The following is a 14,042-nucleotide window of genomic DNA, read 5'->3' on the forward strand; positions in this document are numbered from 1 at the left end:
GAAAATAATTTTTGACATTGGAATACATGGAATGAAATAATCAATAATGAATCAATAATATCCCACTCCTCCATTTACTGCATTGTTGTGGTGTGCACTAATCAACACACTGATCTATCTAGAACTTTATAGTTTTCATGCATTCTCACTACATTGCTGAATGAGATGCAACTGCATTTAAAAAAAAACACGATTATTTCTCAATTATCCTTATGGCCCAGGAGGACTGAATTTTGTGTGTGAAATCCCTTAGCAAGTTAAGTTCCAGTTGAATTAAAAAATATATTTTACTTTCCTCCAATATGTAGGTTCATTGAAAGGTATTTTGATACTTCACAATTACATTAGTTACAAAGTCAGTTTGATGACAAAACCCCACACTCTTCCCCATGGACTTCCACACTTCATTGCAAACCAGATAGAAAAGGGACAGAATTGTACCACAGAATCCACTTAAACATTCTGGGCAGATTTTGATTATGCTCACTGGAAATTCCAGCCCTTTACATCAGCATTAGATTCCTACAATACCAAGTAGGAAAATACTGAAATAAAATCAAAATGCTGGAAAAGGTCAGCATGGCTACAAAAAGGTAGGTTGTTAATTTTTCAGGTGCAGGACTCTTCAGAATTGAGAAATAAAGAAATTGAGGGAAGCGGGTGGAACAAGGGGAATTTCTTCGAGAGGGTGAAATAATGTGGCATTGAGCTGCAGTTAAAGATCAGATTAAGCTTGTGTTGATGATGTCTACTGTACCTTTAGACTGAATTTTCTCACAGTTGGGAGAGATGATCACACATTTAATCTTTTTTAATTTCATATGCTTGGTTACTTCACGTAGACCCATGACAAGTCTTCTCTTCATTTTAGCTTTGATTGGATCTTTTTGATAAATACGTTCTTGAAAGCGAACAAGTTCTTGCAGTAGCAGTGTCACACATTCATCGATATCTTTACTTAGCACTTGATTACAATATCTGGTCGGGAGAAAATTTTTAAAAGATGTAAAAAAAAAACCATATTGCGGAAATTTCACATGTTTAAGGCTGATAACAAAGCTCCACGGAATAGAGATGTTTATGATATACAATGGTTCATTCTGCAATGCTAAAATTAATAAGTATCTAATATGTGAAGTGTTCAAACAACTTCCAATAATCTGTCAGCATAAATTCTTTGGAAGCAGTTGGCAATTGAATGCTGAGCCACAATACCCTTCAGATGCTGGAATCTTAATTCCAAAAACAAATTGAATCTCAAAAACAAATTGATGGAGGAACAGCGTCGGGCAGCATCTATGGAGGTAAACAGGCAAACAACACATTGGGCAGGGGCCCTTCTTGTTTGAAGAAAAGTCCCGATCCAAAGCAGCGTCTGTTTAATTCGATGCAAAATCCTTTGATAATTTATTGGTCAACAATATCATTTTTCACGAATTATTTATCCTCACCTTAAATTACCGATGAAAGGACCCTTTAAATTTAAAAAAAACATGTACATTTTAATTTGACCTATTGGACTCCAATAAGTATCCTGCAAGCAAACAACTGCATCAAATACCTGCCATTGAACCAACAGCACAAATTATTTGAAAAGGAAAGCATCTCTGCCTATTTCTTTCCATTAGCTTTCTCATGAATCAAACACGCCACTAAAAAGACCAAGCATTAAATTGTAATTTGTAGTCAAATGTTCCAATTTTTCTTTAAGCATAATGAGCAGGGTAGTCATGTCTTCACTGTATATTTTCAATGTTTCCAAATGAGGGAAAAATCAAGCTCAGTGGATATATATTTACATATACAGTCTGAACACTGTTCAGCTGAGAGGTGCCATTGAGTTTCCCAGATTAAACATTTTCTGAATTGAGTATATGTGGCTCATTGATAATCCATCTTTAAAAAGAAAGACATGGTGATCCCATGATTACTGTTCAATTGCCTTCCATGGAATTGAAAACATTATATTCTGTGTTCTGCATTTGCAGAGAGAACAAATTAATGTACCATATCATTGCTGACACCATGATCGAATGAGTCATGTATCCTATCCACTTGCGCAGCCAGTTTCAGGGAGCTATGGATTTGCACTCTATGATTCCTCTGTACATCAATGCTCGCAAGGATACTGCAATTTACCGTGTATTTTCCTCTGACATTTGCGCAGTGCAAGCAACACTTCACACGTGTTTGTACTGAACTCCATCTTCCATTCCTTTGCACAAATTTCCAACTCATCTACAATCTGCTGTATCCTTTGACAATGTCTCTTGCAACTCCACCAAATTTCATGTCATCTTCCAACTTAATGAAGAATTGAATATGCAGGAATAGATGGTGTCAGGTTGCATCGGTTAAATCCCATAGTGGTGTGGGCAAATACCAGCCAACTATAAAACCAGTTACTAAATCAATAAACGAGATCCATTTGTGATAGACAGATGGTCCCATCAGCACATTGAATAGCTATGTCAATCAAAGAAGTTGGCCAGTTTTTGTGTATTTGTTCTTTCTTTGCAGACTATGTATTGCAGTGTCAACTCCCCCCCCCCCCCCCACTCGCCTCTCCTCCCCTCCCATCCCCCTCCCCTCCCGTGCTGATGGATATTTACAGAAAAACAAGCTCTGGCACTATATCATTCTATTTTGTTAGATACAAGGATGGGAAACAAGTAATTCATTATGCAGTAGGAAATCAATTGGATTTGAATAAGCATTTAAAACATTCTGTCAAATTAATTTTACTTATCTTCCCACCAATGCTGTTAAAAATATTCTATAACTTCATATTCCTCAAAACTATTGGCAAACGAAAAGTTTTATACTGACTAAAGATAACGTATTAAATTGAAATTCATCTTTTTACATAATGCTGCTCATAAAATTAAAATATAGACAAGTCCTCCCCAATTTAGGGCAGGGTTCCATTCCCAAGAACTGTTTGTCACCCTAACAGTTTGCAAGTCAGAAATGCAGCTATAAAGAGAGTTCCCATATGGCAGAAGATGCCTGTAGCCGCACAGCACTGGCAGATCTATCCTGCCTGTCTCCCAAACACCGATCTGAGTACAGCCTGTGAATTAGTTGAGCACTCAAAAGCTGGAGAGGACCTGTATAAGCTAAGCATACAAAAATAAAGACTTTTTAAAAAGCATCCTCAATTTCAGTTGTTCAAGCAATTGCTTAAAATTCTAATGATCTTAGTTTCCAACAGCAAATTCCAGATTTATACAGAATGCTTGGACAAGAAAAGATTTTGTACACATACACAACAAAACACATTTGCAATTAAACTCAGCTTATCATCAATATACAAAATTCTTTGCAGTTGGTTAAATCACCACGATTCTATGATTATATAAGCTGGGCATTTGAAATATGAAAAACGTGGGAGTGAAGTGGGAGAGAGTTTAAAAATTCTTTAATCTGCTTAAATGAAAAACAATTAAATTACACTTCTTGCAACAGCTTGTTCATAAAATACAACAGCCATAATCATGCATTTTTAAAGAGGTTATATTAGTGGAAAAGGCCATTTAGCCCATGATGTTCCTCGTTTCCTCTACACAATACCAGTCCAGTGAGTCCCACTCCACCACCTTCCCTTTCTACAAATTCCTTCACAGTTTTATTTTGAATGCCATAACTGAGTCTGCCCACATTATACCCCAGTATCACGATCCGGATCCAAGCCACTTACTGCATAGAAGTAGTTTTTCTCATGTCACCTTGTTCTTTTGCCAATTATATGCATTCCATATCCTCTCGATCTTAACGCCTCTACCGAGCGGAATACATTTTCTCCATCTACTGTGCTAGACCCCTCACCATTTTTAAACACCACCACATCACCTCATTGCCTTCTTTGTCCACAGAACATCTGAAGCTATGCAAATTTGAAGTGACAGGATTTATGTTACTTTGGAAAGATAGGGGACTAGTTAAGGATAGTTGGCATGGTTTTGTGAGGGAAATCATGTCACACTAATTTCATTTTTGAGGAAGTAACAAAGGCGGGGTTATCAAAATTAAGAGGGCTGAGCTTCAAGACAAGAGACAGATTTAGACCTTGGGGGTTAACTTTTTAAAATCAGAGTGGCTGTGATCTGAAACTCACTGTCAGAGAAAGTAGTGGAATCAGGATCTGTTTTTCTTTTCCTCTCTTTCATTCAGTCTAATCTATGTTTGAATAATTTAGGCAGCCATTAAAGCAGACAATGCGTTGAAGGAAAGGGTCCTAATGAAAGCAAATGGGAATAGTGTACATGGGGGAAAAAGGTCATCATGGTTGTGAAGGAACAAAGGGGCCATTAATCTACAAAAAAAACACTTTTCAGTCTACATTTACATTCATATCAGGATGGAACAGACTGCCACATTAAAAATGGGTGTAGATGCTTTGTTTCGGGAGTCTTCTGCCAGAGTAATTCTGCAAGTAGCTATGGTTCTAAAACAAAACTGTTAGATTTAAGACACCAAAGACTTAAATTGTTTTAACTAAATTCTGAGATATGCAATTTCAACACCAAAATAGTAAGATTAAACGAGAACTTACCAGTTTGAAGTTTGATCTTGATTTTATGAGGAGTTACGATGAGCGATTACGTGAAGAAGGGCCGTCCGTCTGCGTGCGCGTCAATCTTCAAAGCAGCGGTGTTAAATCACAGATAAAAAGAAAACTTGAGAATAGTAAGATTGTGAAGAAACTAGAATTTCCATATGACCTTGATAGTATGAGGGTGGGAGCGGTGGGCACGTAATCGCTCATCGTAACTCCTCATAAAATCAAGATCAAACTTCAAACTGGTAAGTTCTCGTTTAATCTTACTATTTTACTTCGGAGTCACGTGAGTGACTACGTGAAGATTTCAAAGCTCTGTGATTTTACGCCGGTTACGAATCCAGGCGTCACACACTGAATGGATTGACCATGGATGCGTGTAATCATTAAAGCATTCAGACATTACGTATTTAAGTAAAGAAACTGATGCTTTAATTGAAAGAAAAGTTTAAAAAAAAGTTACCCCTCCCAACCTTGGGGGGGAAACTAAGGGACAGAACTTAAAATGGTACTTGCAAACACCCCCAGTCCGGTTATGGGTTTGTTATAAAACCGGTGGACCGTTATTTCATTCGTCCATCCTGCAGCCACTAGGATGTCGTCAAGGGGCACGTCCATAGCTCTTGCTGCCGACGTAGATGCAGCCCTGGTGGAGTGAGATTTAACCATATAAATGTTTACTCCTGCTACTGCCATTACCTCTTTTGACCATCTGGAGATGGATTGAGTTGACACCTTTTGGTGTGTCTTTTTTTAATCTATCTATTTATTTATTTATTTATTTTTTATGGCTGATGAGGACCGATTGTTCTGAGCCTCTGAGGTTCTCCGTAACTCTCAGATAGTGGTGTTAGTATGTTACCACCCACACAACCGTTGGTCCTCTAGATATGCCAAGAACTGGATCTCCATCCCTGGCATGCTCTGTTTTTAGGTTCCTGATTAGGAATGTTATGTTGTTCATATTGGTGGTCATGTAGTCCAACCGTAGCTTTTGCAGTGTCTGGACTCTTTGTCAGCATACCACCTTCAGGGTTAGTTATAGGCAGTCCCCACTGTCAAAGTAGGGTTTGTACCACGCTCACATCCCATGTGTCAGTGTACCTTGGCCTTGGAGGTCTTAAATTGTAAATTCCCTTCATGAATTTTGTTGCAAAGGGGTGCGTTCCTATCGAACTGTGCCCTGCTTCCGGCATCAGATTGGAGGAGAGTGCGCCTCTGGCACTATAGATGCACTATAAACTTAGTCTATAGTTATAGTACAGTTGATAGGAACTCCAAGACATCCGTTATCCGAACTGTGTTGTATTTGTTCGGACAGTCCTATGCCTTGAAATGGCCTCCTCAGAATCTGCAGACCAACAAGTTATACGTTCATGTAGTGGATGATTGCTCCCTGTAACTGGGTTCACTAGGAGGTCCCTGCTCTTGGGTACAGCCATTACTGGCTGGACTATAATTCCCAAAATTTTTGGGGACCAGGCTTGAGTAGGCCAATCTGGCACTACCAATATGCCTGTGGCTTAGTCTTGCTTGATTTTTGTCAAGCATCGGTTTGTGAGACAAATTGGCGGAAAGCATACATAAACATTCCTCCCCAATTGAGGGAGAAAGCATCCACTGCCTTGCTCCTGGATCCAGCTCGCAAGATACATTTCTGGGTAACTAATGGTTAGTCTAGATGCAAACGGATCAACATCTGGTATGCCAAATCGTGTAGTTATTTTGTTAAATACTGTCTGATTCAACATCCATTCTGTGTTATTAAACATTCGTGATCCAGCATCTGTCACCGTGTTATATCTACCTCGTAGATTTCCCAAATATTCCTCTCGATACACCAGTGCCAAATGAGGTTCGACAATCTGTCATAAGATACAGATTTTACACCACCCTCGTTAATGGATATATGCCACCGCAGTGGTGTTATCAATCTGAATTTGAACAAGCACCGGTTGCATATCGCTACAGAGAACCTTGAGTCCATAATGTGCCCCCAACAATTCTGGGTAATTGATTCCATGTGTTGGGGAATTACAGACTCCTGCTCATTCCATCTGCCCCCACAGCTTTAGACTGTGTTGGTGTCTCCCCATCCTTAGCCGCTTGCATAGGTCTGAAGAACCCTCGATGGCTTTCGAGCAAAATTTCCCTGAGCTGTCTCCCATTCGTTATCCACCATAGTTATTCAACAATGGTCTCTGCTGGCAATCCATAGTTTGCCAATTCGGCCTGCATGTAATCTGAGTGTTCGTTCCTTTGCTTGCTGTAAGTTCTGGTAATGCAAAGGCCCGTACTGCTGGGAATGCAGCTACTATTTGCCAATTACACTCGCTGTTTGCCTGATAGATGGCTAGAATTTGACTATCAGGTCATTGCAGGCTTAATTAATATTGTCGTTTGCCCCTAGGCAAAGTCCCCAACATATTTACTGTTTTTGATAGTAAATTCTAGGTAATCAATTACCCTTGTAGGTGTCAATTTTGATTTAACTGGATGGATGAGGTAACCAATTCTTTCAAACAGGGTTTTGGTTTGCTTGACTGATGCTTCTGCCAATTCTTGGTGACTCCAAAATGAAAATGTCCTCCAAATATGCCATTGCTATGTGGTTTTGAGACCTTTGTAGTCCCAGAATTGGTTTCCGTAGTTTAGTCAATAGTCTAGGAGCTGATGTCAACCCATTTGGCAGAGCCATACCATCCAGTTAAACTTCAAATATCTCCTGTTCTTAATGAATAGACACCGAATAGTATGCATCTTTGAGGTCGATGCATGCCATGTGACCATTTTATAGGAAGCTCCTATAAAACAGTAGTTAGACCGTAACAAAAAATTGCTGTTTCTAAAAGTCTGTACTGCACAAATGAGTTAAACCTGGATGAAGTGACATCCTCCATCTGTCACCTGTCCTGGAAGGCAATCCTGCCCAAAATACTAGGCCTGCCTTGAAGACAATTCCGGTCCGAGTTCCAAGTCTGCTTGGAACCTATGTATGTTGTGCAGTAAAAAATAATCACATGTTGTTATGTTTTTTTTAAACCAGATCTGAAATTCATGTTTTTGTCATTTTGAACAAAAACACAAGAGTAAAATTACCAACATGTAACTGGTCCACAATCCCTTGTTTCAGTAAACCCAGACCCACCTACCTCCATGGTGGTCTTCTGGTAAGCCCAAAGGCCCCTGATGCGGGTTCCTTTTCTCTCCTTGATTGGGAGTTGGACTGGTAGGAAGTGTGGATTCCATGTTTCTCCTGACCTCTGCTTGGGTCTTGGTCTGAAAACCTTATCATACTGAGCCTGCCTTGTCGGACAATTCTGGCCATAATTCTGAGTCTGCCTTGAAAGACGACTCTGATCATATTTCCGTGCCCAGCTTTCAAGCTACCACCGGCTTCAGTGAACTGCTTACCCCCTATGGAGATGTGGGGTGTGTTGTCGCCTACTGATGAAGTTTGCTTGTCGTTGGTACCTTGATTGGTACGACAGCTTTTACTTCCTTCTTCTGGTCTTACCTGAAGAGAGGATTCGGCGGCTGGTTTCTCCAAAGTCACCCTGATAGCGCTGTTCCCTTGCCGGCATTTGTACGAATATTCTGCCAACTGCTGTCTCTTGAGGCCATATGCATGTGCTTCAGTATGTTCATACTTTAATTCGAGATCAGTTACCTACTGATCTCGAAACCAAATTTCGTTTGAACGTTATGTGAGGTTCAAATGACAAATAAATGGTATTGTATAGTATTGTAATTCGAGATCAGTTACCTACTGATCACTCACACTCCCCGCCATTGAGAGTGAGATTTGTAGGTAGCCCTGAAAACATAGAAACATAGAAATTAGGTGCAGGAGTAGGCCATTCGGCCCTTCTAGCGTGCACCGCCATTCAATATGATCATGGCTGATCATCCAACTCAGTATCCCGTACCTGCCTTCTCTCCATACCCTCTGATCCCCTTAGCCACAAGGGCCACATCTAACTCCCTCTTAAATATAGCCAATGAACTGGCCTCAACTACCCTCTGTGGCAGAGAGTTCCAGAGATTCACCATTCTCTGTGTGAAAAAAGTTTTTCTCATCTCGGTTTTAAAGGATTTCCCCCTTATCCTTAAGCTGTGACCCCTTGTCCTAGACTTCCCCAACATCGGGAACAATCTTCCTGCATCTAGCCTGTCCAACCCCTTAAGAATTTTGTAAGTTTCTATAAGATCCCCTCTCAATCTCCTAAATTCTAGAGAGTATAAACCAAGTCTATCCAGTCTTTCTTCATAAGACAGTCCTGACATCCCAGGAATCAGTCTGGTGAACCTTCTCTGCACTCCCTCTATGGCAATAATGTCCTTCCTCAGATTTGGAGACCAAAACTGTACGCAATACTCCAGGTGTGGTCTCACCAAGATCCTGTACAACTAATAATAATAATAATAAATTTTATTTATGGGCGCCTTTCAAGAGTCTCAAGGACACCTTACAAAAATTTAGCAGGTAGAGGAAAAACATGTAAGGGGAATGAAATAAATAGTAGAGACATGACTAGTACACAAAGTAAAGACAGAATACAATTCAAAACACAATATGAGGCAATTAATGCACAGATGAAAAGGGAGGGGGACATGGGGCTAAGGATAGGCAGAGGTGAAGAGATGGGTCTTGAGGCGGGACTGGAAGATGGTGAGGGACACGGAATTGCGGATCAGTTGGGGGAGGGAGTTCCAGAGCCTGGGAGCTGCCCTGGAGAAGGCTCTGTCCCCAAAACTGCGGAGGTTGGACTTGTGGATGGAGAGGAGACCGGCTGATGTGGATCTGAGGGACCGTGAGGGTTGGTAGGGGGAGAGGAGGTCAGTGAGATATGGGGGGGCCAGGTGGTGGAGGGCTTTGTAGGTGAGGATCAGGATTTTGTAGATAGAACCTCCCTGCTCCTATACTCAAATCCTTTTGCTATGAAAGCTAACATACCATTCGCTTTCTTCACTGCCTGCTACACCTGCATGCCTACTTTCAATGACTGGTGTACCATGACACCCAGGTCTCGCTGCATCTCCCCTTTTCCTAATCGGCCACCATTTAGATAATAGTCTGCTTTCCTGTTTTTGCCACCAAAATGGATAACCTCACATTTATCCACATTATACTGCATCTGCCAAACATTTGCCCACTCACCCAGCCTATCCAAGTCACCTTGCAGTCTCCTAGCATCCTCCTCACAGCTAACACTGCCCCCCAGCTTAGTGTCATCCGCAAACTTGGAGATATTGCCTTCAATTCCCTCATCCAGATCATTAATATATATTGTAAATAGCTGGGGTCCCAGCACTGAGCCTTGCGGTACCCCACTAGTCACTGCCCGCCATTGTGAAAAGGACCCGTTTACTCCTACTCTTTGCTTCCTGTTTGCCAGCCAGTTCTCTATCCACATCAATACTGAACCCCCAATGCCGTGTGCTTTAAGTTTGTATACTAATCTCTTATGTGGGACCTTGTCGAAAGCCTTCTGGAAGTCTAGATACACCACATCCACTGGTTCTCCCCTATCCACGCTACTAGTTACATACTCGAAAAATTCTATAAGATTCGCCAGACATGATTTACCTTTCGTAAATCTATGCTGACTTTGTCCAATGATTTCACCACTTTCCAAATGTTGCTATCCCATCTTGAATAACTGACTCTAGCAGTTTCCCCACTACCGAGGTTAGACTAACTGGTCTGTAATTCCCCGTTTTCTCTCTCCTTCCCTTCTTAAAAAGTGGGGTTACGTTTGCTACCCGCCAATCCTCAGGAACTACTCCAGAATCTAAAGAGTTTTGAAAGATTATTACTAATGCATCCACTATTTCTGGAGCTACTTCCTTAAGTACTCTGGGATGCAGCCTATCTGGCCCTGGGGATTTATCGGCCTTTAATCCATTCAATTTACCCAACACCACTTCCCGACTAACCTGGATTTCACTCAATTCCTCCAACTCCTTTGACCCGCGGTCCCCTGCTATTTCCGGCAGATTATTTATGTCTTCCTTAGTGAAGACGGAACCAAAGTAGTTATTCAATTGGTCCGCCATATCCTTGTTCCCCATGATCAACTCACCTGTTTCTGACTGCAAGGGACCTACATTTGTTTTAACTAATCTCTTTCTTTTCACATATCTATAAAAACTTTTGCAGTCAGTTTTTATGTTCCCTGCCAGTTTTCTTTCATAATCTATTTTTCCTTTCCTAATTAAGCCATTTGTCCTCCTCTGCTGGTCTCTGAATTTCTCCCAGTCCTCTGGTATGCTGCTTTTTCTGGCTAATTTGTACGCATCATTCTTCGCTTTGGTACTATCCCTGATTTCCCTTGTTACCCACGGATGCACTACCTTCCCTGATTTATTCTTTTGCCAAACCGGGATGAACAATTTTTGTAGTTCATCCATGCAGTCTTTAAATGTCTTCCATTGCATATCCACCGTCAACCCTTTTAGAATTAATTGCCAGTCAATCTTGGCCAATTCACGTCTCATACCCTCAAAGTTACCTTTCTTTAAGTTCAGAACCATTGTTTCTGAATTAACAATGTCACTCTCCATCCTAATGAAGAACTCAACCATATTATGGTCACTCTTGCCCAAGGGGGCACGTACAAGACTGCTAACTAACCCTTCCTCATTACTCAATACCCAGTCTAAAATAGCCTGCTCTCTCGTTGGTTCCTCTACATGTTGATTTAGATAACTATCCCACATACATTCCAAGAAATCCTCTTCCTCAGCACCCCTGCCAATTTGATTCACCCAATCTATATGTAGATTGAAGTCACCCATTATAACTGTTTTGCCTTTGTCGCACGCATTTCTAATTTCCTGTTTGATACCATCTCCAACTTCACTAATACTGTTAGGTGGCCTGTACACAACACCCACCAGCGTTTTCTGCCCCTTAGTGTTTCGCAGCTCTACCCATACCGATTCCACATCCTCCAAACTAATGTCCTTCCTTTCCATTGCGTTAATCTCCTCTCTAACCAGCAACGCTACCCCACCTCCTTTTCCTTTCTCTCTATCCCTCCTGAATATTGAATATCCCTGGATGTTCAGCTCCCAGCCTTGGTCACCCTGGAGCCATGTCTCCGTGATCCCAACTATATCATAATCATTAATGGCTATCTGCACGTTCAACTCATCCACCTTATTACGAATACTCCTTGCATTGAGACACAAAGCCTTCAGGCTTGTTTTTACAACGCTCTTACCCCTTATACAATTATGTTGAAAAGTGGCCCTTTTTGATTTTTGCCCTGGTTTTGTCTGCCTGCCACTTTTACTTTTCACCTTGCTACCTATTGCTTCTACCCTCATTTTACACCCCCCTGCCTCTCTGCTCTTGTACCCATCCCCCTGCCACATTAGTTTAAATCCTCCCCGACAGCACTAGCAAACACTCCCCCAAGGACATTGGTTCCATTCCAGCCCAGGTGCAGACCGTCCTGTTTGTACTGGTCCCACCTCCCCCAGAACTGGTTCCAATGCCCTAAAATTTTGAAACAGGTGCTGCCGCAGGCCCCTGAGGATACCTGCGCTGACATGGCCCCTCCAGCGGGCCTAAATGAGATTCTTGTTTTGGGTCAGACTGAAACTGATCGTGAATGCTCCTCTCCTCAGAGCAGGAGACATTTTCTAGATCTCTATCCAGGGAAGCACCCAATGGAACCTGGATGATTGCAGAAGTATTTATTTTCTTTTGTGCTTATTATTTATTTTATGTAAAGCTCTTTGGTGCAAGTTAACTTAAACAGTGCTATATAAGTAAAAGTTACTTACTTACTTCCTTTCTTCTGCTTGTCCCTGGGAAGGTTTCCCCCCCGTGCTTTTGTACTCTGATTCAGAGTGGTTTCTTCCATATGTACTCCCCTCTCCAATGGGGAAGACATTGGGTTGCCCCATTATGCGAGACTCCCGGTACTGCCTGCTGCTGTAGGCCCGGGCTGACACAGCTCTCTCCTTAGAGCAGGTCATTGTTGGAGCAACTTCTCCAAAAAGTTGCTCCTATGTGGGAGAGTCGTCCTCAGACGCTCTCCGTTGAGGGAGGGTATCCCTTTCCCTCCCCGGACTCTTCTGAGTCAACAGGTTGTTTGACTTGCAGGTGGATTTTCCCGTACTGCAGGACCACCAACGGAGCTCTCCTCCTGCAACAAGTCTCCTGCCGGTTCTGCTGCCGGTGCTAAATGTCGGGAAACACCGTTACCCGCTACTGGGAAATGCTGCGGTCTTCGGCAGCCGACTTCCCCGCGGACCGCCTCCTCGACATCTGGGCCCTGAAACTACAAAAAGTTTCAAGCCCGAAAGAATGCAGGTAAGTGATTCAACTTTCCTTACCTGCCCATCCTAACGGCCTGGGAGGACGCAGTGCCTCTGCCAGTCCGTCGCGCGTTTGCGTTCAGACGTAATGACGCGCACGCAGACGGACGGCCCTTCTTCACGTAGTCACTCACGTGACTCCGAAGTAAAATCTACATCAAGCACTTAGTGAACTTGAAAAGGTTCAGGTACATGGATAGGAAAGTTTTGTAGGGATATGGGACAAACGCAGGCAGGTGGGATTAGTGTAGATGAGGTAACCTGGTGGTCATGGGCAAGATGGAGGATTGTTTCCTTGAATGATGATGGCTCAACAAGAAAGCTCGTGCACTACCATGGAGTTGATTTTTTCCCCCCAATTATGTTTTTTTTGTGCAAAATAATAGACATTAGTGCAGTCTACTTTCTTTTATGAATTTTTGTGTGAAGTTTATTTTTAATTTACACATGATTTTTGTGTGTTTGGCCGAGTCTATGTGCCTGCAATGCTGCTGCAAGAATTTTCATTGTGCTTGTACTTCATCATACGTACACATATAATACTCATCATCATATGTACACATATAATACTCTAAATAAAACAATTAAGGTTTTAGATAAAGCATTGAGTTAGATTTTACGCCAGAGCCCAGCACATGTAATCTCATGTGCCTCTACTCTGCTTTGCCACCTGTAGGAAAAAGCCAAGTTTTCACGATACTTCAAACAAGAGCCAACTTTTATAAATTTCCAAATAAGCTTACTCTCTAAAGCGCCTGCTGTGAATTTTTGTGATGGTTGAAGATGCCATTGGACTGCCAACTCCTGAACTGACAGGGGACCCTTGCGAAACTGGTGTCATGCTGTATGGGGAATTCTGGCTTGCAGGAGACAGAGAAGTGTCACTAGTAGCACTCAATCCAATATCTGAAAATAAAAACTGCACGTTACCCATCTTCATTGCAACAATTTAAATCATCAATAACAATAATTCATTCTAGCAATAAGGCATGTTGTGCTGCTTGCTACATGGGTACTGGAATATGTGGATCCAATTTTGAAAATGATCATGAATGTCAAGTTTTTGTCTCATGAGGTTATTTTGACATTAATTTCATAGATGCCCATATTAAAATATATTACTCAATCTTGTTTAGGTCTCTCGACT

General features: G+C 41.7%; 1 protein-coding gene across 6 annotated transcripts in view; it reads right to left on the reverse strand.

The window, feature by feature from the left end:
- The window catches only part of secisbp2l (SECIS binding protein 2 like), a 55,030-nt gene that overhangs the window by 8,363 nt on the left and 32,625 nt on the right, over window positions 1–14,042 (reverse strand). For all 6 annotated transcript variants that reach the window (XM_033050458.1, XM_033050457.1, XM_033050460.1 and 3 more), the window contains 2 exons: window positions 13,639–13,801; window positions 758–978 (listed from right to left, as the gene is read on the reverse strand). In XM_033050458.1, coding sequence (XP_032906349.1) covers window positions 758–978; window positions 13,639–13,801 — 384 coding nt within the window. The remainder of the gene's footprint in view (window positions 1–757; window positions 979–13,638; window positions 13,802–14,042) is intronic.

This window comes from Amblyraja radiata, chromosome 34 (assembly GCF_010909765.2).
Source record: "Amblyraja radiata isolate CabotCenter1 chromosome 34, sAmbRad1.1.pri, whole genome shotgun sequence".
In the NCBI taxonomy this organism is placed as follows: Eukaryota; Metazoa; Chordata; class Chondrichthyes; order Rajiformes; family Rajidae; genus Amblyraja; species Amblyraja radiata.